Genomic DNA, 21,320 nt, shown 5'->3' on the forward strand with positions numbered 1-21,320 from the left:
CTCAGAACATATGTTTTTTTTAATTGCACACAAATGTGCGGCCACTCAGCGTCTAGGCCCAGACGCCAGGAGGCCGCACATTTGTGTGTGGCCGGCGTGAAGAGGTTAAAATACAGTAATACACGGTCTCACTCAGCTTTGCGCATACTCAGTTGCTCTTAATTTTTGGCATAGCACCGAAAATCAGAGCCACTACAGGCCCATCTGCTGACAGCCTAAAGATTTACTGCTGCTCAGTGGCTCTGGGCTTCAACAAAATGGCAGCCTCCAGCAAGAAGAATCTGATCAAAAATATGCATAAATATAGTCCCACAGTGTCCAGAAAAAACAAAAACACAATCTAAACCAAATACAAAATGTCAAACTGTCTTCCACAAAATAAAGTCATCCAAAATATGAGATCTTCAAAAATTCTAAAACCTTCTTGTTGCAAACAGCCTCCAAAGTGATTTATGGAACCATAAATCCTCAGAAAAAAAGAAAAAATTCACATAGTGCGTTATCTTTATTAACTCAGGTAAAAACGCATGTGTGTTCCACACAAACACTCGTGATCACTAATAGTGCCAAAAGTGAACAACCATGTGAGTGTCAGTTAACCAACCTCGTGAATACAAACAAAACAGTGAAGCTTGTGAAAAAGTGTACACTTCTAAAGTATGCAATTAAATACCCTTACCAAATATCAAAAACACAGGGCTTGCAATCCTCTAGGTAGATAACGCACTATGTGAATTTTTTCTTTTTTTCTGAGGTTTTATGGTTCCATAAATCACTTTGGAGGCTGTTTGCAACAAGAAGGTTTTGGAATTTTTGAAGGTCTCATATTTTGGATGACTTTATTTTGTGGAAGACAATTTGGCATTTTATATTTGGTTTAGATTGTGTATTTGTTTTTTTCTGGACACTGTGGGACTATATATATTTTATTTTTGATCAGATTTTTACACTTTTTGGGGTGAACGTGTTTGCATGCGTTTTGGGATTTTTTATTTTTGTGTATACTATAAGGATACCGTATAATTCTATTTATTGTCCAGCAAGAAGAAACAGGAGCAATGCTGGAGGCAATTTATAGCACACACTAATTTTGGTAGCATAATTATTCATGTGGAATGTATGTTGCTTGCTTATTTTTTTTATTAAGTTCTTATGGGTAACGTTCTGCTTTAAAAAAAAAGAAGGTCTCAACAGGCTGGTCACTTCTATTAGGAAACGCATCCATAGTATTTATATTTGGGTTTCACTTAAATACATCTCTGCATCAAATAAAAACAAGGAGATATGAATATCAAAATCCAGTTTTATTAGTACACTGTACAATTTTAATAGTATAAAAGAGCACAATTTAGTTCGCTCAATGGGAAAACCATTTATCACCAATGAGAAGCCATTACATCTTATGCAAGTGTCCGAAGGGAATAACCTGATATTATTCTTGTCCCACTATACAGACTTTGTCTGCAGTGACATCGTCTGGGTCACTGCAGTGCCCGAGCGCCTAATGACATCCATAGTGAACTTCCTTCAAGTACTGTAGCCTACCCCAATTGACAAATATCAAGTAAACTCTTTTTTTTAATTAAATGTGGCCTTTTTTGCATTTACATGGCTACAGGTGGGGGTCTTTGGACTTCTACTGGGGCAGAGGCAGAAGTAAATGCATCTACATACTCTGTAAAGTGCTCTGTGATAGGTTGGTACTTTATCGAGTTGTGCTGTAGTTCTAATGTGCCAACAACAAACATGCTGATAGGAAATGAGAGAAATGAGCTCATCAGTCTGTTGCTTCTCCTGTCACTGCCCATTTACAGGCTCAGGCAGAGCCATCTTTAATATTAATTGGGACCCTGGGCAAACATTTTCTTGTGGACCCCCCACCCCCCTTCCCCAATGCAATTTCGTTCTTCACCTGCTCTAAGACATACAATAAATAGCAGCTAGACTCAAAATCAGTTTACTGCAGCAGATCACTCACTGACTGGTTCCTAGAGGTTACAGGGCACATTACAGCTTCAGAACCTTCATGGCCCTGGTGCAAGAAACTATGAAGAAACTATGAAGGCCCCCCTTTCAATAAGCATGATTTGATACTTTTTTTTTTAATATATAAAACAGTAAAACATTTGTTTCTGATGGGGCTGTGATCAGTGGCAATGCTGGTGGGTTGAAGGAACAGTGGCAGTGCTGAGGGGTTGGGATCAGTGGCGGTGATGAAGGGTTGGGATCAGTGGCGGTGATGAAGGGTTGGGATCAGTGGCAGTACTGGGGGGTATCATCAGTGGCGGTTCTGGGGCGGTGGTCAGTAGCAGTGCTGGCTGGTCATCAGGAGTCAGCAGCTGGAATGATCAAATATATGTAGCTACACCAAGAAACTAGGACTAGACCATGTATATATAGGTCTTTAACCGCTTCCCGTCTGCCCTACAGCAGAAATACTGCTGCAGAGCTGTACGCGGGCACAAAATCATGTATATATATGTGATTTGCATTTCCGTTTAGGGGCCGAGCAAGCACCCTACCCGCGCCGCCATTTGTGGTCACGGCTGTCAATCACTGGGTCCCGGACGGTGATTACCCGCCGGCACTCGGTGATTACCGAGCATCTCCGACGGGGAGGAGAACTGTTTTGTTTACTAACAGTTCTCTTCCCTGTCAGCTCGGGCACACTGCTTTGGATGGCTGTGCACAGCACTGCCATCCAAAGCAGTGTATTTACAGTGAAGCACACTGACACAGCCCTCTAGTAAAACACTCTCTGCACACAGTTAACCCTTTGATCGTCCCTCATCTTAACCCCTTCCTGCCCAGTGCCATTAGTACAGTGTCAGTGCTCTTTTTTAGCACTGATCACTGTGTTGGTGTCACTGGGGATGTCAGTGACACCAAGTCACTTCCCCCCAATGTCAGAATGTCCACCGCAGTCCCACTATAAGACACTGATCGCCACCATTACTAGTAAAAAAAAAAATCCAGTATCTATACCGACATTTGTAAATGCTATAACTTTCAAGTAAACAAATTAATTTAGACGTATTTGAATTTTGTTTAGCAAAGACATGTAGCAGAATACATTTTGGCATAAATTTATAACGAAATTTGATTTTTTAAATTTTTTTTACTGGACATGTATAATAGCAAAAGGTCAAAAGTATTGTTTTGTTTTTTCAAAATTGTCCGTCTTTTTCTATAGCGCAAAAAATAAAAAAACGCACAGGCAATCAAATACCACCGAAAGAAAGCTCAATTTGTGGAAAAAAGGACATAAAGTAACGCAGCGCCGTAACACAAAAAATGGCCTGGTCAGGAAGGGGGGATAATCTTAAGGAGGGCAAGTGGTTAAAGTGAGACTTATTTACAGTTGATGTAAGATAACTAGACACCAGCAAACCAATAAACATAAAATGCATGAAAATCAGAACTAAATAACAAAATGCAGCAACCTACACAACTAACTAAATGTACAAATATACACAAGTGAAATAAGCATGGCAGGGGAAAACTGGAGTAACGGATGGGAAGGAGGGAAACAAGACAGAGAGGAACAACAGGGAACAAGGCAACAGGGTACTGGATACAGGGCAATAGCAAGATCAAGAGTTATTGGCAACAGAGTCTGGTAGCAACATGATAAACAGAGTACAAGGCAGGAGCAGCTAAAACACTGACACAAGGAGTACAAGCAGAAGTGTAACTTAAATACCCTCCCAGCAGGTGTGGTCAGGTTGAGCTGATTGCTGGAACCTGCTAACTCCTGGGAGACACCAGCTGATGGACACTGAAACTACATCTTGCTGCCCAGAGATCCATGGTGCCACCAGCAGGTGAACCAGGTCATAACAGGGGGTGTGATCAGTGGCAGTATTGGGAAGGGGGGGTGGTAAGTGGCAGTGCTGGGGGGGGTGGGGGTGATAAGTGGCAGTGCTGGGGGGGGGATGAGTCACAGTGCTTGGGGGGAGGGTGTGATCAGTGGCAGTGCTGAGGGATTGCTGGGATCAGTGACAATGATGGAGTAGATGGTATCAGTGGCAGTGCTGGAATGGATGGGATCAGTGGCAGTGCTGGGGTGGGGATGGGACCAGTGACACTCACTGCCATCTGTCAGTAAGTGTCCAGTTGGTTCTCCCTGCCTGTATACGAGCTCTCAGTTCACTTCACATGTCTCCGTCACTCCATGTCCATCACTCCATGTCCTGAGATGAGTCTCCTCATATAGTGGAGACCTCCTCCAGGTCCTCTCCCTTCACTGTATTGGCCCGGGACAGCTGACTCCAGTTTCTATTCTCTCATGACATGCCCCATGTACCTGCAGCTGCAAATTGAATAGGCGGAAAGACTAGGTGGATGTGCGGTTACTATGGTGAATGTGTACTATCTCTCAAGTCCTGACTCAAGCAAAACTAGTTCTTCTCTTCAGTAAGTGGGCCCCCCCACAGTGGCAAAACACCAGGGCCCAGTCGCAAGTGCAACCTTTGTGACCCTGGTAGTTTCGCCACTGGCACAGGCTCAAGGGGAAGCTCCTTTGGGCCTCATAACAATGACTGGGCCCAGAGCAGTTGCCCCTTTTGCCCCGCATTAAAGACGGCCCAGGGCTGAGGGAGGAACAAGACCTCTAAATGTTATTTAACTGCAGCAAAGAGAAATCAGGTCTACTGCCCTGGTAGGGTAAATGCACTAAATTTCGGAGAGAGCATTTAACTATAATGTAACAAAAACTGCACTTAGATGGTGGCACGGTCTCGCAGTAAAAATATTATGGGTAAGTCCCCTGTATGGAAGAGCCCATTTCAATTTTTGACTCCCAACCAGCAGGTTCAGAGCCTCATGTAAATGATAATGAATCAGTTTTAGGTGGGAGATGATGGAAAACCATTTGATTGAAAGTTTAGATCTGTACCATCCTGGGGTGTAACATCTGAGAAATTTGAGAGTCTGCTAAGCAATCATTCTATAGATTCTGTTCTGGGGATAGCACACATTTACTTTACATGCAGTATGTTCATGTGCAGTTTGATAGGTCAGTCCCTTCCTCTCTTGCCATCATCTGGATCCCCTGGTTGCCTGCAGGAGATGCTAGCGAGCCACAACCTTCACATACACCCCATCTTTAGGCCGCAAAGTGGATAAGGCGGTGACCTGGAGGGGAATCTGCAGGAGAGGACAGAAAAATTTTCATTACTCCAGTCAGATAAAAGGATAATAGAAGACACCACAGATCCAAAAGCAGAATAGTTACAGGCATTGTACTTTCGGTTAAATTTAAAAGAATAATTTTTGTTTAAAAAAAATAAACAAAACAATAATAAACCTTATCTGCTTTACTTTCTAATGTAAAGTGACCCTGTTGCTACTATAAAGTTACATTACAAAACTTGCTAAAAAAAAAAAAAAGGTTTTTGTACTTGTCAAAATATCTCTTTCTAGTAGTCCATATAAGGACATAAGTAGTCATATATTGTTGGGTTACAATGCTATCTACAGGAGGACTGGACACTGGAAAAGTAAAAAATCTGTAGGCCTGCCCAAGACCCCTCCTCTACCTGGCATGCCTCAGTTTATAGCAAGCAGTACCAACAACAGGTGCACAGAGAGCGGTGCAACCTGTGTCTCTCAATGGACTCCAAAAAAAGGATGTCGTGAACAAAAATGCTATTTTCTTTCTCATCCAATGACAGACACAGGAAGTCATATACTGTAGGGATATCCAAAGGCAGTCCAACTGAGGGGTGGATAAAAAGCAGCAACTGCTAACAGGCTCAACAAAAAACAGAAATGAAAAATGCAGCCTAAGAGCCGCCTTAAGGACCAGCACCTGAGAACCTGCCAACATGATCATGGGAGTACATGGAGAATAAAAAATGGCCAATCACCTGAGAGGAATAACTCAACACAGAGGAAATCACCAAACCTGGACCAAGCAAGAGATACAAAGAAAACAAACAGAGGGTGCACTGGCCTAGTGCATTACCTTAAATAACATCTATTGATTAAAGGTGATAGGTAATATACTCACAAAAGAAGAAAATGGCTCTGAAGAAGAGGCAAGTCCTCGAAACTCGTTAGCCTGCTGGAGGTCCAGTGTTCCTATGTGAATAGCCACACCATGTGGACTGGACAGTGCTGCTCTTTATGATGAGCTTTTCTATATTCGTCTTTTGTGAGTATATTACCTATCACCTTTAATCAATAAAAGATATTTAAGGTAATGCACTAGGCCAGTGCGCCCTCTGTTTGTTTTCAGTGTTTTGGAATTCCCTAGTCCTTTGAGGGCAGCAAGGCGTGCACTATCCAGGATCACCAGGATGGATCCATAACCTTTATTGAGTTCACCCCCAAGCGCAGGAGTATTTATGTTTGTCATTATGGATCAAGCAAGAGGCTGGTCAACCAGAACCCACCAAGAAGGATAGAACAAACAACAAAATCCCATTTAGGGCAGAAAAAAACCTCCACAACCTATTAAGGTCAACGAATGAAGCCCCTGGAAGTAACAAGAAAACGTCATTTAGGAAAGAGTTGGTCTAATAAGAAGGACCTTAGCCACCACTCACTTGACCCCATAAGGATCAAGAAATTAAAATTCCATGCCTAGAGAAATTGTTATCACAACCACGTTGCCAAAGGGAAACCTATCAGGAAAGAACTCTGAAATTGACTGGAAAAAACAACGACCTGTGAAGGGTATGGAAGTGACTTCTGAGCTCAACTAAGACCCTAGGGTTCAATCTAACAGAGTCAGCATGACTTAATCTGTAAGATGCATGGGAAGCACCCTAACAAGGGTAGGCAGAAAATGGAAGTTAGAACTTAGCTATATGGCTCCATGCACCCTAGCATTTTTTTTAAGCTCAAAAAGCACTAGAAAAATGTTGGATAAAAAAGGCTGATAATAGCGTTTTTAGTGGTGTTTTAGTAGTGTTTAGGAGCGTTACTGCTTTATTAGCATTTTTACAGTACATGTGTAGAAAAAAACCTAGAAAAAAAGCTGAGAGGAGCATTTTAGTAGTGTTTGGTAGCATTTAGCAGAGTTTAGGAGTGTTTAGCATTTTTTTTCTGCTGGAAAATCACTCCAAAAAAACTCTACAAAACAATTTTTTTTCTGCTCCTAGATGATAAAGCTCAAAAAAACGCTAATAGCCAAAAGTAGTGTGCATGGACACATAGGATAACACTATTTAACTTCTAGGAGCAATAAAAATGCTAACAGCAGCATGGAGCCTTAATCTGTATCAGAGACTAGTTTGTCCTGCCCACAGACTACCCAGGGTGACATGGGGCCCCCTCTGACGTCTTTCACCTGTGACATAGGACCTGAGAACAGGTGACATAGGACCTAAACCGATAAACCTAACTTCTATGTCCTATATGAAGTCAACCACAAGGTGGCCTCCCCAACTGAAGAGCTATGCCGTTTAATATTGCCTACAGGTGATGGACAGTCTCCAACACCAATATCTGGCTAAGCCAGACCCAGCTGAATCTTTAAAACAAGTAGTCAATCAGGGAAAAGCCCATTGGGAAAATGATGACTGGAGGTTATCTGCGTGTTCCACAGTAGGGATGCCATGAGAACATACTAAGGCAGAGACTGGAGCCAGGGCAACACTAATGTTTCAGAACTTCCTAGGGTCAGAGAACAGCCAGTACCAGGGGTGGACTGACAACTCATGGGGCCCCCGGGCAATAGGGGATCATGGGGCCCCTGTGTCCTTGCCCACACTCAAACAAGCCTACAAAAAGGTACCAGGGGCATTTCATGGGGCCCTCTACTGACCCCAGGCCCTCAGAGAGTGCTCGAATGGTCAGTCCGCCCCTGGCCAGTACTGTTCCCAGCTGACCAAGCAGGCCAGAGGATCCCTCTGGAGAAAGAGAAGGATGATGACACTGTTGGGTACCAGGCACCACTAGTGGTTCTATATATCTCAAGTGAAGAGAATTACTCAGAGAGAGGGTGGTAGCCAGGATGGGACTTTGGGTTGAAGAGACTCGAAAGGGAGAGGGGAAGATCTGTTAATTTGTGCAGTGGCAAAGGGGTAGAGGGTGAACAGCTGAAGAAAGTGCCAGAGGCAGGGGACAAGCCTGTAAGCCTAAAGGGGCATTCTCTGCACTTGAATCACCCAAGGATCTGCAATGATTAGCAAGCAATCCCATTTACAGAAAAGTGGAACCACATTTTTGTACTGAACACTACTCTAAGAGCTTATCAGGTTTCTTGCATCAAGCCTTGCAGACTGTGCAAGAACCAGGCTTAGGGTGCTAGGAAAGGTCTACGAGACAGAAAAGGATAGAACTCCTCAAGGTAATATGGCTCATTCAGGCTGAGGAAAGGCCAACCCTGAAATCTACCAAAAAAAGGCCAATCCAGAAAATGCAGAAAACAGGCAGGAATGTAGCAAAGAATCTTTTATGGAGAGAAGACTGAAGAAAAAAATAAAGAAAAAAGCTAGTGAAAAAAAGTAGGACTTTTCCCAGCAGAGCTGAAGAAAAAGATGTCCTAATACACCAGCAAAAAAACTGAGGCTTGCTGAGTAGAGGACAAATTATCCTGGGCTGGCCTTCCATTTTTTTTTTTTTTGCCAGCGTCCAATACTCCAAAAGACATCAGCACAACCCAACAGCATGACTTCCTGTGTCCCTCAACAGATAAGCAAGAAAAAGGTTTACTAATGAACTGTCTCATAGGCAGTGCATGAAACATTTTGCTTGAAGATCTAGGAGCCCCACTGACATCTGATACTTCTGGGAGTGACAGATATTTGGAGGAAAATCTGCTAAGACTGGAGTAGCCAGAATCTGGACCAGCTGTGCATGGCAACCAATCTGATTCTTACTTTAATTTTCAAAGCATAACTGAACAAGCTGAAGATAGAAGCTGGCTGGTTACTATGCACAGCTGCTCCAAATTCTGTCTGCTCCTCTTTTAGTAAATCCCCCCCTAGCGTTTTTCCTTTCCAGAAATTATTTTTCTTCACTTGCAATGCGCCTTTGAACTTGCTAGAAAAATTGGCTATTGGAGGATAAGTCAAGAGTCAGTGTATGAGTTATCCCAGATCCCTGCCTTGGCCATCAGCTGGGGAAAGCATGGGCTGAAGTGGAAATGACACTGCCGGCAGAGATGGATGGAGCTGCTACAAGGTCTGGAGTCCAAGAGCCAAAAGCCTCCTGTTGTCCTTGCTGCGTACGCCAAAATACAGGGATGTGTTTCAAAGCAATCCTGCTTGACAATTGCATAGCTAGTGGAAAGCCGTATTTGGCTCATCACAGCTATTTAAACTACGGGTGACATTTTCTTTGGGGTGAGCGCAGTTAGTTACACAGGTTTTCCTTTGACACACCCCTGGGGCTGTCTAAATACTCTCTATGCTGGTCCAACTCCTCCCTGCATAACCTTTTACGTAGCTAATGGCGGAAAAAGATAAAAGGCTTACTATAATGTCACTTTAGTGACAGCTCTGAATCTATTAGGGCTGCTGACATCGAATCAAAGATGGCGGTACATTTAGGAGACTATAATCTTATGGGAAAACTGTTTTTTTTAATGAATGGTCAGATGAGAGGGTCTCTCAAACAGCTGGTGGGAGTAAACTCAATGCCCAGTGGGAGGACCCAGTACCGATCATTTCTGAACGTGTCAGATACCAGCAGCACCCCTAGCTCTCCAGGGTATAGACTAAACAAAAACTAGGTGAATGGGTTTTGTGTAATCCCACCCCATAAACAGCAGATGTCACTCTTACACAGCCATCTATCCAGTATATGAATCTATACTGTATATCCCATTAGGACAGCGGTTCTCAACCTGGGGGTCGCGACCCCTTTGGGGGTCGAACGACGCTTCCACAGGGGTCGCCTAAGACCATCGGAAAACACATATTTCCGATGGTCTTAGGAACCGAGACACCGCTCCTCGCCGCCGCCGCCGCCACCGCCGTCTCCAGGTGTGGGCGGGATGACATGCCGCCCCTGTCATCTGGACACACCTCGAGATCAATCCTCGCCTGTGATTGGCCGCCGGCACTGTAGCTCAGGAGAGGCACACAGGCGGCCAATCACCGGCAAGGAGGTGGAGCTTGGAGAGGAGGAGCCGAGCGGCACCGCAAAGATCGCGCGAGTGAAGAGGAGGAGAGCGGCCGGAGAAGGAAGACATCTGACAGGTAAGTGTCGGTACCATGGGAGAGGGAGGGAGCGAGCGAGCCCAGGCTGGAGCAGGGGTCTGCAAGGTAAGTATCATTGGTGTCAGTGGGAATAGTGCCCCATCATTGGTGTCACTAATACCAATGATGGGGCACTATTTCTCCCACTGACACCAACGATGGGACACTATTCCTCCCACTGACACCAACGATGGGGCACAATTCCTCCCCCCACTGACACCAAGGATGGGGCACTATTCCTCCCCCCACTGACACCAAGGATGGGGCACTATTCCTCCCCCCACTGACACCAAGGATGGGGCACTATTCCTCCCCCCACTGACACCAAGGATGGGGCACTATTCCTCCCCCCACTGACACCAAGGATGGGGCACTATTCCTCCCCCCACTGACACCAATGATGGGGCACTATTCCCCCCACTGACACCAATGATGGGACACTATTCCCCCCCACTGATACCAATGATGGGGCACTATTCCTCCCACTGACACCAATGATCGGGCACTATTCCTCCCACTGATACCAATGATGGGACACTATTCCTCCCACTGATACCAATGATGGGGCACTATTCCCCCCCACTGACACCAATGATGGGGCACTATTCCTCCCACTGATACCAATGATGAGGCACTATTCCTCCCACTGATACCAATGATGGGGCACTATTCCTCCCACTGACACCAATGACGGGGCACTATTCCTCCCACTGACACCAATGACAGGGCACTATTCCTCCCACTGACACCAATGACGGGGCACTATTCCTCCCAATGACACCAATGACGTGGCACTATTCCTCCTACTGCAAAATTACAGTTATGAAGTAGCAACGAAAATAATTTTATGGTTGGGGGTCACCACAACATGAGGAACTGTATTAAGGGGTCGCGGCGCTAGAAAGGTTGAGAACCACTGCATTAGGACAATGCCAATACCTGAGTGCGAGAAGAGGTCTCAAAGCGGAATTTCTGCAGGACACGGTAAAGAGTGATTTTGGCTTCCAGGATGGCAAGTCTCATCCCAATACAGCTGCGTGGCCCTGCACCAAACGGGAGGTAGGAGAACGGGTGTCGCTTCTGCTTCTCTTCTGCTGAGAACCTGAAGGAAAGGAGCAACATGATGTAGAAGGATCAAATAGCATCCACTTTAGTGACACTGGGCAACTGGATGTTCCATCATGCTATGCTTGGATCTGTGATCTGTAGTACCAACAGAGCTACAGTAACACAGACAGCCACACCTGACCTAACAATTTAGAGAAGCAACAGGAACCTTTAAGTGCAGAAACATGGGAACTGCCATCCTGATCCTTCAGCTTGTATGACAGCAGTGTGTACAGCAAACCATGGGCAGCATAAATCAGCCCAACCTGAGGATGTAAAAGCACATCACTAGCTAAAAAATATATAAGATAAACATAAAGAGCCCATTACAAGATAAAATAACAAAAACAGCTTTCAGTGCAGTATTTACCTTCAATCTAGTGATTTTTTTTTTCACAGTACTTTTAACAGCAGGCAGAACTAGTCAGGGAAAGGTCAGGTCAGCAACTTGCAGGCAGTAACAGGTTGGCAGGAAGAAATTGTTTTTGGGTAACATGCCGAGGTCAATATAGGAGCACATCAGCAGACAGAAAAGAACCACAGAAGAATCAGGTAGCAAGCCAGGTCAGTAATGGAGATCAAGATTGGCTGCAGGGTAGCGAGTCACAGAAGTACAGCTACAGATCTCTCAGCACTGTAGTCTTGCAGGTCCCACCTGTAAATAGCCTGCTTGGTCCCACTATTCACAATTATGTCCACGCACAGACTGTACTATGTGCACAAAATTCCGTGAGCTATGCACACACATCGGTGCACACCCTGGAATTCAGCTATGAGGGCTCACTTGAGCTTCCTGACATCATCTGTCTGACACTCTGCTTTCTCCTCCTATCAGCATGCTTCTTGTCAGTACATGAATGGATTGGCTCCTTGTGCTTTTTCTCCCTTTCCCAGTCTGAGTTCTGCTGTACAGGGACTGCAAGAAGCTGATACCAGGTCAAAGTCAGGTACAGTATATACTCTACATGTATGTACAAATACATTTGATGATGTATTACTGACTACAGAGATGCATGTCAAATTTACCATAGTACAATGAAACATGTCAGAGACCTGATGATCTCATTGTTACCTTGCCTGACTTCCATCACTCTGGATCACAACAATGCAAGATCATTCTTTCTTCAACAGGATAACAATCTATATGGTGATGGGAACAGGTGAAGTACATCTGTATATCTTGATTTATAACTGTTAACCTTTCTAGGAGCATTGAATTACATAGACTTGGTTCTGCACTCTATATTCTGAGAGTAAATGCCAACTTTCCCCAAGACTGCCCATTTCATCAAGACACATTATGGGATGGCTTCATGAGTATTGATCCAGCTTGAGGACTTTAGTGAGTCTTGGTTCATTATTTATACGGAGACCATGTCATAGACCAATAAAGCACCGCTGCTTCCTTCTGCCATATTTCAGAAATTTTTAAGTTGACATAATTGAATCAAAGCTAGTCTTACTTTCAAGCTAAGATTGTGAATATACAGTCAGGTCCATAAATATTGGGACATTGACACAATTCTAACATTTTTGGCTCTATACACCACCACAATGGATTTGAAATGAAACAAACAAGATGTGCTTTAACTGCAGACTGTCAGCTTTAATTTGATGGTATTTACATCCATATCAGGTGAACGGTGTAGGAATTACAACAGTTTGCATATGTGCCTCCCACTTATTAAGGGACCAAAAGTAATGGGACAGAATAATAATCATAAATCAAACTTTCACTTTTTAATACTTGGTTGCAAATCCTTTGCAGTCAATTACAGCCTGAAGTCTGGAATGCATAGACATTACCAGACTCTGGGTTTCATCCCTGGTGATGCTCTGCCAGGCCTCTACTGCAACTGTCTTCAGTTCCTGCTTGTTCCTGGGGCATTTTCCCTTCAGTTTTGTCTTCAGCAAGTGAAATGCATGCTCAATCGGATTCAGGTCAGGTGATTGACTTGGCCATTGCATAACATTCCACTTCTTTCCCTTAAAAAACTCTTTGGTTGCTTTTGCAGTATGCTTTGGGTCATTGTCCATCTGCACTGTGAAGTGGCGTCCAATGAGTTCTGAAGCATTTGGCTGAATATGAGCAGATAATATTGCCCGAAACACTTCAGAATTCATCCTGCTGCTTTTTTCAGCAGTCACATCATCAATAAATACAAGAGAACCAGTTCCATTGGCAGCCATACATTCCCACGCCATGACACTACCACCACCATGCTTCACTGATGAGGTGGTATGCTTAGGATCATGAGCAGTTCCTTTCCTTCTCCATACTCTTCTCTTCCCATCACTCTGGTACAAGTTGATCTTGGTCTCATCTGTCCAAAGGATGTTGTTCTAGAACTGTGAAGGCTTTTTTAGATGTCGTTTGGCAAACTCTAATCTGGCCTTCCTGTTTTTGAGGCTCACCAACAGTTTACATCTTGTGGTGAACCCTCTGTATTCATTCTGGTGAAGTCTTCTCTTGATTGTTGACTTTGACACACATACACCTACCTCCTGGAGAGTGTTCTTGATCTGGCCAACTGCTGTGAAGAGTGTTTTCTTCACCAGGGAAAGAATTCTTCGGTCATCCACCACAGTTGTTTTCCGTGGTCTTCCGGGTGTTTTGGTGTTGCTGAGCTCACCAATGCGTTCCTTCTTTTTAAGAATGTTCTAAACAGTTGTTTTGGCCACGCCTAATGTTTTTGCTAGCTCTCTGATGAGTTTGTTTTGTTTTTTCAGCCTAATGATGGCTTGCTTCATTGATAGTGACAGCTCTTTGGATCTCATCTTGAGAGTTGACAGCAACAGATTCCAAATGCAAATAGCACACTTGAAATGCACTCTGGACCTTTTATCTGCTCACTGTAAATGGGATAATGAGGGAATAACACACACCTGGCCATGAAACAGCTGAGAAGCCAATTGTCCCATTACTTTTGGTCCCTTAACAAGTGGGAGGCACATATGCAAACTGTTGTAATTCAATCTTCAGGAGTTTGTTTTCTGTACTGGGCAAGGGCAGGAGACCAGTTCTTTAGGAGGAGAGGAGTTCTTCAGGCGTATTGAATTCTATGGAAGCAAAATTGCCTGAATATGCTAAAAAAAGCTCATGTACTTTTCTGAGCACAGGGAAACTAAGCATACACGTGTGAATCGTGACAATTCGAAAGAATCAGATTCTGAATGTTCAGCATAGTAATGCGTAGAGAAATCAGCAGAAAAACACTCAAGTGTAAATGGGGGCTTAGAGTAGGGTAAAAATGCCACAAGTCTTAATTTATATTTTTTTGCAACTGTTATCACATTTGAAGCAACTGAAGTTCTCCATCCTTATAATATTTGTGGCGTGTACTCTAGTGTTTCTTTAGAGACATTTGGAAGACCTCTTGTGTTATACTGTGGAGAATATTTATAGAACAAGACATATTTGTTATACTTGGCAATAAATTAAAATAAACCTGTGCCAAAACAATTTTGAGTGTATAATCTAAATATAAATGCTGCTGCTCATGAAAGGAAAAAACTATCAAAAATATATATGTAAACACCACACAGTACAAAAGATATATAATACATTCAATAAAAAATACTAATTATATATGCATATAGCAAAAGTCCAAAAGAGAGTCCCCAAAAAATATAAATGTGCTCCAATCCCGAAATAGTGCTCAAAAAAAATCTTCAAAGTTCCCACACCATCCGTGATTGTCAATCTAATCCACACTCACCAAATGGAGTGGACTCTTAGCTGGCATGGCTAAAGAGTCAAACAAGCTAAAAAGATGGGGTGCATCCTCCCCAGATGTATCTGTACTTGATGTCCTCCAAAACAATCCCCACATATAGATAGCAATGGAAAGAAACCAAAAAACACAAATAGTGCAACACTGTATAGACTATTTATTAATTAAAATCCTTGCCCATAATGCACTCCCATGGTAAAATATATTATCACGCTTTTGTAAATAAGCCTCTGAAGCTAATAGCATGGATCATACTGGCAGATCAACTTCAGACAAATTGCGCCTTAGGAAGTGAACTGGCAGCAGTTGAAAAAACAATCTCCCTTCAGGAAAGGCAGGAAATGGCTCTGGAGCGCCGCAAACCAGCGTGCACTCCACTCACTGGACGTGACGTCACTACGCCTCCACTGGAAATACGTCAACGTGTTTCGCCCCTCCTCCAAGGCGTTATCAAAGACATATATATATTTGTTATACTTACCTTGAGAAATCTTGACAAATATTCATAATCACCTAAATGGGAAAACCACCGACTAAGTGGACAAATACTATTTCCACTTTCAATTACAAATTTGTAGTTGGGCATTCAATTCAATGCAATCTTTTTTTTTCAAACTTATTTTTGGTCTTTTTCCTACAAGCTTTTTTGTCTATGAAAAGGATTTTTTTAAATTTTTGTGCGACTCATTTTGGTTTATACACTAGGCTTTTTTCCTCCAATATTCCATATTCATATTTATTGAACCCTGGGTATTTTAACAGTGATTTGCCTACAAAAGATTACCCAAACAGTTGATTTTTTTTACGAATCAAATTTGTTCCAGCTTTGCGCTGCCTTTATTTGTGTCTTTTTTCTGCTTTGAACACAAATCTTAAAGCAGCACTAAACTCTCCTATCCCTAACAGCCAGGGAAGCTGCCATCTTAGTCTGTGATCTCCACTTGTCATGGTGCAGCACAGGTGATCTTTTATGACACTGGCCATATGATTGCTTGACAGTTTGGTTGAGAGCACAAGCAACTCTCACAGTTATTATTCAGGACATGCCTTGAATGTAACTGCTTTGGGAAACAGATAAGTCAATGGGTTTAGTTTCACTTTAATGGAATTTCTGTCACTTTAAACAAGCTGCTAGCAGGCTTCAGCACTACTTGAAGTTTGCTGAAAGCCTGCTAGCTGCTTGTTTAAAATGACAAAACTTTCATCAAGTTCTGTACGTAACATCTTTAGACTGGAGGTCAGGTTACTTTAAGGACTGTGTTGACAGGCTTTTATTAGCATCAAACAGCTTTTGCATTCCTATAAAAGTCTAGGGAAATGCATAACCCGCTTGAGGCAGGTCAAAAGCAGGTCAGAAGATGCACCTGTCAATGAATTCTGAATGATCTCAGAAGCATCTCAAACTGATGTCAAAATGATGATTATAGAAACAAACACAAAGCCTGTCAAAGCATGCCCTTAAAGACAATACTAATGGCTAAAAATGTTTCAAATGCTTTGAAAAATCTGGTTGTATACACTGCTCTACAAGCCTGTGTGTTGAAGGCCTTAAAATGATATTAAACCCAAAAACTAAAATGTAATATATTGCAGTTTACCAAATTTAAATATGGTGGCTGCATTTGTTTTCTTTTTTTAGTCTTTCTTTCACTGTATTTTCACCTGGTGACCTGGCCAGTAACACATTTCCTGGCTTAGGGTGTCTTTGCTCTGGATGGAGGAGTTATGGAGACACCTTTGTACAACAGCATTGTCAGTCTGGGAAGAGGACATATTCGATGGACTAGTAGATTTAGGTGAGCTTGATTAACAAATAAAAGCTGAACTCCAGCTAACAAATTTTAAGCAGTTACAGCAACAGTTTTTTTTCCTTTCTGGAATAAAGTTTTTACATAAATGAATAAAAGCTGATCATTATAAGCACTCCTGTCAGTGTTAAATGGTTTGTCTCAACTTTGAAATTGCTTCTTTTACTGGACAGATTGGTCTGTTAAAGGAAGAGAAAAATAACAGACTTACTGGCCGGATCATCAGGTGAAAATAAAGGTAAAAAGTCTAAAAAAAAAAGGAAAACAAATGCAGCCATCACATTTGTTATCGGGTTAATACTGATTTAAATAATTGAAAAAGATACCAATTATAAACAGCGGTTCACAGATCATTTTACCTTTCCGGTCTGAATTTCTCTGGCTCTGGCCAGTACTGTGGATCATTTTGCATGCAGCCAATGGGAATTTCCACCACTGTTCCAGCTTTTATCTTACACCCCAACACTGTGCAATCTTTGCCAGCTTCACGAGCAAACCTGAGAGTAAGGGATATTATACAATATTATTATAATGCTATACATGGAGTATCATTACTGCTATATCAGTCCAGGGAAGAAACAATTAATGACTTGCGTAAAAGGGGTAATGCAACAGCTTTCAGGGAACTTCAGGTGACATTTGAGGTCAGTTTGAGATAATTATACCTTTCTGCTGACCTGATTCTTATGTACTTAAGGCTGATTTAGAATTTTCTTTGACTTCAAGGGAGAGACCTGAACTGACAAATACACAGGCCTTATCTCAGCTGGTACACATTTTACCTAGTGCCCCTTATGGGTGTCACCTTATTTTACACAACCCCAAAGTGGGGATGTTTATTGGTAATACCGTTTAAATGTGTATACATGCTTTACCAACATTCCCCTTTATAGTGATAAATAATGGAACTGAAAATATTTCTGTAAAACGTTATCATATTTACTAAACAATTACATAGTTATTATCAATTTACTTTGACAGGCAGAAGTCACCCTCCCCCAATAGGCCAGTAAGAAGCCCCCCATCCCACCCTGCACCCATGGGCTGGCCAGATGATCCAGCAGTTGGGAAATTATACAGCAGGATACAAGACTGCCAACTACAGCACGACACAAAAAAAAAATAAATAAATAAAAGACAGGTATGTTGCTGAATCAGAATTTTTTTAATTTACTCTAAATCATGGTATACATAATGCCAAGTTTGCAGTCAAATCCAGGATGTGTTTCTCACCAAACAGTGCTTACTTTTCATGCTGATGACTAATCACTGTTTAGTGCAAAACGCACCCAACATTTGGCTGAGATCTCGCCATTAGGTATGCCATGATTTGTAATAAAAGCCATATTAAAAGCAAATCTTAATTCAGAGATGCCAGAACATCTCTCCGAGTGCTAATAAGCTTTAACAGCCCAGCAACGTTCATTATAAGAATAGTTAACCCTTAATTACACACGATTGTGCTGCATTATTTATTTTTACGTAGAGGTAAAATGTAAACCTTCCTGTATAATACAGATCTCTTTACAGAAGCATTATAGAATGATTAATCCCACTGAAAAGCAATATTAGAGTTACATGTGAAAATGTGAAATATGGTGGAGAGTCACCCACTACATCCTTATAGCCATTGAGAGATTTGCCTGCAATGATATCTGGCTCTCCTCATATACTAATTTTAGTTCCAGAGACCACCCCCCCCCCTCCAAAAAAAAAAAAAAGAAAACCTAGAACCTTCCTTTGGAATGAGAAAATACCTGAATGCGGGAGGGTACATGCGCAGGGATTCAGAAATCACCATGTCCATATATGGCAAATCATGAACTGTGTTGTAGTCTGCGCCATCCTATGGAGAAAACAACAGGAACGTCAGAGTTTTGTCATGGAAAAGCTCCCAACACTAACACAGCAAAAAGAATACCCCCTAAAGAAGAAAACCAATTGAGTAGTTCTAGTGGTCACTTTCTGCCCAAAAAACCTGCTTTAGCCTAAGAGGTGAGTCTGCCAATTTCTGGGTCATTTCTTTGTTGCAGACTAACTCATGGCTGCATCTGGGCTATAAACCAACAGATCTGGAAGGACACTTGGATAAATGGTTCTATAAAGGGATGTGCATGACAAAAAATTCATTCCATTTCAGATTTTTTTGTTAAGTTAATTATTTCATTTCCCCATATTTGATATATTTGAATGATTTTTTTCAGAATTCGTTTAGTATATTCCTTGTTTTGAATCGATTTGTACTTTCAGAAGTTATTTCGGTAGATTTGGATTCATCCGTTATGTTTCCAGTGCAACTTTGCATTGCGACTTGCTTGTGACTTTGATGCGACTTGCTTGCAACTTCAATGCGACTTTGCTGCTTTATTGAGACTTGCTTGCGATTTTGATGTTTTGCGACTTTGGCCAAACAATACAGTGTGACACATATTATTGAACTTACAAAACCTCTAAAGAAGCAAACAAATGAATACAAATTAAATTGTTACTTTACTTATAATTTACTTCAGATTCACTGAAATTCATTACTAATGTGGTTTGGAGATTAGGATACAATTTTGCTCGAATTCCGATTCGTAAATTTGTAAAAAATGAATTGCATGTGTCTAGTTCTATATTGAAAGTGGAACTAAAGTTACATACGCAGCTAAGTTTACATCAGACACAGTGCTTGTGTGCCAGGATGATTGAACTTCCAAGCATAATTGGGAGTCTTGTCATCTTGCACCAGCCAATCAAGATCGCCAAAGACCTGGCACCAAAAGAAGCCAGGAAAAAGATTGTGGTGCTTCGAAGGGACTTTGTGGGCATTGACCCATTCGTTTGAGACTTTCTATTGAAGAATTTTGTTCTGCTTTGAGCTGTATCTGTTCTATAAACTTTCAGCTCTGGATGTACAGCTGGGTAAACGGTTCTATTTTTAGGATGTACCTGGGCTATAACCTAACAGTTCTGGATGGACAGTTGGATAAATATTTTTTTTATTTATGTAGGCTGTATCTGTGCTAAATACCAGAGTGTTCAAAATGGACAATTGGCTGTTGGGTCATAAAGGAATAAATTGCATTGTTCTATCTCTTGTCTATAATAGAAAACAAGCTTTTTGTGTCTTAGATTTATAATAGAAGTGTTGAAAGACAGGGTTCACCTCTTTGCTACTCACATGTGTTTCAGAAAACTCATCCACCTCTTTAAGCAGCTTCTCCTGGCAATCAGGGTGGGTGGCCAGCAGGTAGGTGGTGAAGGACAGAAGGCTGCAGGTTGTCTCGTATCCAGCGATTAGGAAGATGAAGGCTTGGCCCAGTATCTCATCCTCATCTAGCTTTTTTGTCAATTTCTTTGCAGTCTCCTCTCTCCCCTTGTGTGGAGCTGACAGATCAGCTTGGTTCACAATGTCAAAGTGATCCACAGAAAAGAGTGCCGCTGCATCCCGGGCATCCAGCATGAGCTGCAGGAAATCGCGGCGCCTCTGGACAGATGGGAAACAGAGTTGCCAGTTTAATGTTATTATACCATTACATGCAAGTAGTGTGAAACACTGAACAACTGATCAGAGTAATAAGAAGCAAGACAAAATAAAACATTCAATCAAGTACAAAAACATAGTAATGCTTGCTATAAATGGATTGTAAACTTGGGCGGTCAGAAACTGCTCCTGAGTCCTGCCAAGCACCCCCAAAATACACAGAACCTGAATGAGTGTTATGGATGACTCAAAACATGAGCTTTTGCTAAGCCTTTGGTGGAACGAGATGCTTTGAAATTATTAACTTGTCATGTTCTGTTTAAAGGGATGATATCATATACCTCATTATCCTTAACATAAAATAATGGTTTAAGTCTACAGTCACCAGCCACTTTATTAGGTACACCTGTTCAATTGCTTGGTAGCACAAATTGCTAATCAGCCAATCACATGGCAGAAACTCAATGTATCTAGGCATCTAGACATGATGAAGACGACTTGCTGAAGTTCAAACCAAGCATCAGAATGAGGAAGGAGGAGGATTTAGGTTACTTTGAACGTGGCATGGTAGTTGGTGCCAGACGGGCTGGTCTGAGTATTTCAAAAAATGCTGATCTACTGGGATTTTTACGCACAACCATCTGTAGGGATTACAGAGAATGGTCTGAAAAAGAGAAAATATCCAGTGAGCTGTGATTATGTGGACGAAAATGCATTGTGGATATCAAAGGTCAGAGGAGAATGGGCAGACTGGTTCAAGATGACAGAAAGGAAACAGTAACTCATGTCAATATGGACCAAAATCTCTGAGGAATGTTTCCAATACAGCAGAAGAAGAAGAAAAGAACAAGCAGTCACGTGGTCATGTATACAGAGAATTAAAAAAAAAATGTAAAATATATATTATATATATATATATATATATATATATATATATATATATATATATATATATACATATATACACATATACATACATACACACACACACACACACACACACACACACACACACACACAGTTTATGTATGCACACTGATAAGCCATTACA

The 21,320-nt window shown here is 41.9% G+C and overlaps 2 protein-coding genes across 2 annotated transcripts in view; one reads left to right on the forward strand and one right to left on the reverse strand.

The window, feature by feature from the left end:
• Nucleotides 1-21,320, forward strand: part of LOC149453086 (protein mono-ADP-ribosyltransferase PARP12-like) — a 75,698-nt gene that overhangs the window by 45,817 nt on the left and 8,561 nt on the right. The window lies entirely within an intron of this gene.
• The window catches only part of TBXAS1 (thromboxane A synthase 1), an 80,860-nt gene continuing 60,825 nt past the window's right edge, over nt 1,286-21,320 (reverse strand). The window contains exons 10-14 of the mRNA XM_089688720.1: nt 19,967-20,272; nt 18,561-18,649; nt 17,163-17,300; nt 11,094-11,256; nt 1,286-5,148 (exon numbers count right to left, since the gene is read on the reverse strand). Of these exons, the coding sequence (XP_089544846.1) occupies nt 5,074-5,148; nt 11,094-11,256; nt 17,163-17,300; nt 18,561-18,649; nt 19,967-20,272 (771 nt within the window). The 3' untranslated portion in view covers nt 1,286-5,073. The remainder of the gene's footprint in view (nt 5,149-11,093; nt 11,257-17,162; nt 17,301-18,560; nt 18,650-19,966; nt 20,273-21,320) is intronic.

Source organism: Staurois parvus, unplaced genomic scaffold (assembly GCF_062004578.1).
Source record: "Staurois parvus isolate SC_StPar_1 unplaced genomic scaffold, SC_StPar_1.0 ptg000452l, whole genome shotgun sequence".
NCBI lineage: Eukaryota > Metazoa > Chordata > Amphibia > Anura > Ranidae > Staurois > Staurois parvus.